Source organism: Rhinichthys klamathensis, unplaced genomic scaffold (genome assembly GCF_029890125.1).
Source record: "Rhinichthys klamathensis goyatoka isolate OS25496 unplaced genomic scaffold, OSU_Roscu_1.1 h1tg000758l_1, whole genome shotgun sequence".
Taxonomy (NCBI): Eukaryota; Metazoa; Chordata; class Actinopteri; order Cypriniformes; family Leuciscidae; genus Rhinichthys; species Rhinichthys klamathensis.
In genome coordinates this window covers 210,001-212,500 of record NW_026607163.1, presented here as the reverse complement: position 1 = coordinate 212,500, position 2,500 = coordinate 210,001, and the positions used below count along the sequence as shown (strand labels likewise).

Below are 2,500 nucleotides of genomic sequence, written 5' to 3'. Positions count from 1 at the left end.
TGCTGGTGTTTTCTCCTCGAGAGAAACGCTTCGGGAACAAGAACACATGTGGGCGGGGCTTGACTGTGTCTGTGTGGAATTGATTGGATGGTTGTGGTTTGCTATTGGCTGATCTCATGTGAGTGACAGGTTATAGCCCCGCCCACATCATCAGAGAAGAGAAGTTATTCTGATTCAATATTATTAACACAATAATGATGTGCACGGAATTCCATAGTACAATATTCCATAGAAAAACATTTCATGGTGACTCTAACGCTATTAAAATCCTCAGACTCAGAGTTTGCGCGGGGTGGACCGAGCTCCGTATTCGGGCGATGTTGTCACGGTAACCAACTCAAGCCGGAAGGAACCGGTCACTCCGGAGAGCGACGTTCCCACGCGAGCGACCGGCAGACACACAGGAGTACGAGACCTGCACGAGTCCAGCTTCAGCCTGTCAGGTGTGTGTGTGTGTGTGTGTACGAGACCTGCACGAGTCCAGCTTCAGCCTGTCAGGTGTGTGTGTGTGTGTGTGTGTGTACGAGACCTGCACGAGTCCAGCTTCAGCCTGTCAGGTGTGTGTGTGTGTGTGTGTACGAGACCTGCACGAGTCCAGCTTCAGCCTGTCAGGTGTGTGTGTGTGTGTGTGTACGAGACCTGCACGAGTCCAGCTTCAGCCTGTCAGGTGTGTGTGTGTGTGTGTGTGTGTGTGTACGAGACCTGCACGAGTCCAGCTTCAGCCTGTCAGGTGTGTGTGTGTGTGTGTGTGTGTGTGTGTGTGTGTACGAGACCTGCACGAGTCCAGCTTCAGCCTGTCAGGTGTGTGTGTGTGTGTGTGTGTGTGTGTGTACGAGACCTGCACGAGTCCAGCTTCAGCCTGTCAGGTGTGTGTGTGTGTGTGTGTGTGTGTGTGTACGAGACCTGCACGAGTCCAGCTTCAGCCTGTCAGGTGTGTGTGTGTGTACGAGACCTGCACGAGTCCAGCTTCAGCCTGTCAGGTGTGTGTGTGTGTGTGTGTGTGTGTGTGTACGAGACCTGCACGAGTCCAGCTTCAGCCTGTCAGGTGTGTGTGTGTGTGTGTGTGTGTGTGTGTGTGTGTACGAGACCTGCACGAGTCCAGCTTCAGCCTGTCAGGTGTGTGTGTGTGTGTGTGTGTGTGTGTACGAGACCTGCACGAGTCCAGCTTCAGCCTGTCAGGTGTGTGTGTGTGTGTGTGTGTGTGTGTGTGTACGAGACCTGCACGAGTCCAGCTTCAGCCTGTCAGGTGTGTGTGTGTGTGTGTGTGTGTGTGTGTACGAGACCTGCACGAGTCCAGCTTCAGCCTGTCAGGTGTGTGTGTGTGTGTGTGTGTGTGTGTGTGTGTACGAGACCTGCACGAGTCCAGCTTCAGCCTGTCAGGTGTGTGTGTGTGTACGAGACCTGCACGAGTCCAGCTTCAGCCTGTCAGGTGTGTGTGTGTGTGTGTGTGTGTGTGTGTGTGTGTGTGTATACGAGACCTGCACGAGTCCAGCTTCAGCCTGTCAGGTGTGTGTGTGTGTGTATGTGTGTGTGTGTACGAGACCTGCACGAGTCCAGCTTCAGCCTGTCAGGTGTGTGTGTGTGTGTGTGTACGCAGGTGTACGAGACCTGCACGAGTCCAGCTTCAGCCTGTCAGGTGTGTGTGTGTGTGTGTGTGTGTGTACGCAGGTGTACGAGACCTGCACGAGTCCAGCTTCAGCCTGTCAGGTGTGTGTGTGTGTGTGTGTGTGTACGCAGGTGTACGAGACCTACACGAGTCCAGCTTCAGCCTGTCAGGTGTGTGTGTGTGTGTGTGTGTGTACGCAGGTGTACGAGACCTACACGAGTCCAGCTTCAGCCTGTCAGGTGTGTGTGTGTGTGTGTGTGTGTGTGTGTGTGTACGAGACCTACACGAGTCCAGCTTCAGCCTGTCAGGTGTGTGTGTGTGTGTGTGTGTGTGTGTACGAGACCTGCACGAGTCCAGCTTCAGCCTGTCAGGTGTGTGTGTGTGTGTGTGTGTGTGTGTACGAGACCTGCACGAGTCCAGCTTCAGCCTGTCAGGTGTGTGTGTGTGTGTGTGTGTGTGTGTACGAGACCTGCACGAGTCCAGCTTCAGCCTGTCAGGTGTGTGTGTGTGTGTGTGTGTGTGTGTGTGTGTGTGTGTGTGTGTGTGCGAGACCTGCACGAGTCCAGCTTTAGCCTGTCAGGTGTGTGTGTGTGTATGTGTGTGTGTGTGTACGAGACCTACACGAGTCCAGCTTCAGCCTGTCAGGTGTGTGTGTGTGTGTGTGTGTACGAGACCTGCACGAGTCCAGCTTCAGCCTGTCAGGTGTGTGTGTGTGTGTGTGTGTGTGTGTGTGTACGAGACCTGCACGAGTCCAGCTTCAGCCTGTCAGGTGTGTGTGTGTGTGTGTGTGTGTGTGTGTGTGTGTGTGTGTGTACGAGACCTGCACGAGTCCAGCTTCAGCCTGTCAGGTGTGTGTGTGTGTGTGTGTGTGTGTGTGTGTGTGTGTGTGTGTGT

At 54.1% G+C, this 2,500-nt stretch overlaps 1 protein-coding gene across 1 annotated transcript in view; it reads left to right on the top strand.

Moving 5' to 3' along the window:
* Nucleotides 1-2,500, top strand: part of dpysl5b (dihydropyrimidinase like 5b) — a 23,733-nt gene that overhangs the window by 20,816 nt on the left and 417 nt on the right. Inside the window, exon 12 of the mRNA XM_056242836.1 lies at nucleotides 275-443. Within this exon, the coding sequence (XP_056098811.1) occupies nucleotides 275-443 (169 nt within the window). The remainder of the gene's footprint in view (nucleotides 1-274; nucleotides 444-2,500) is intronic.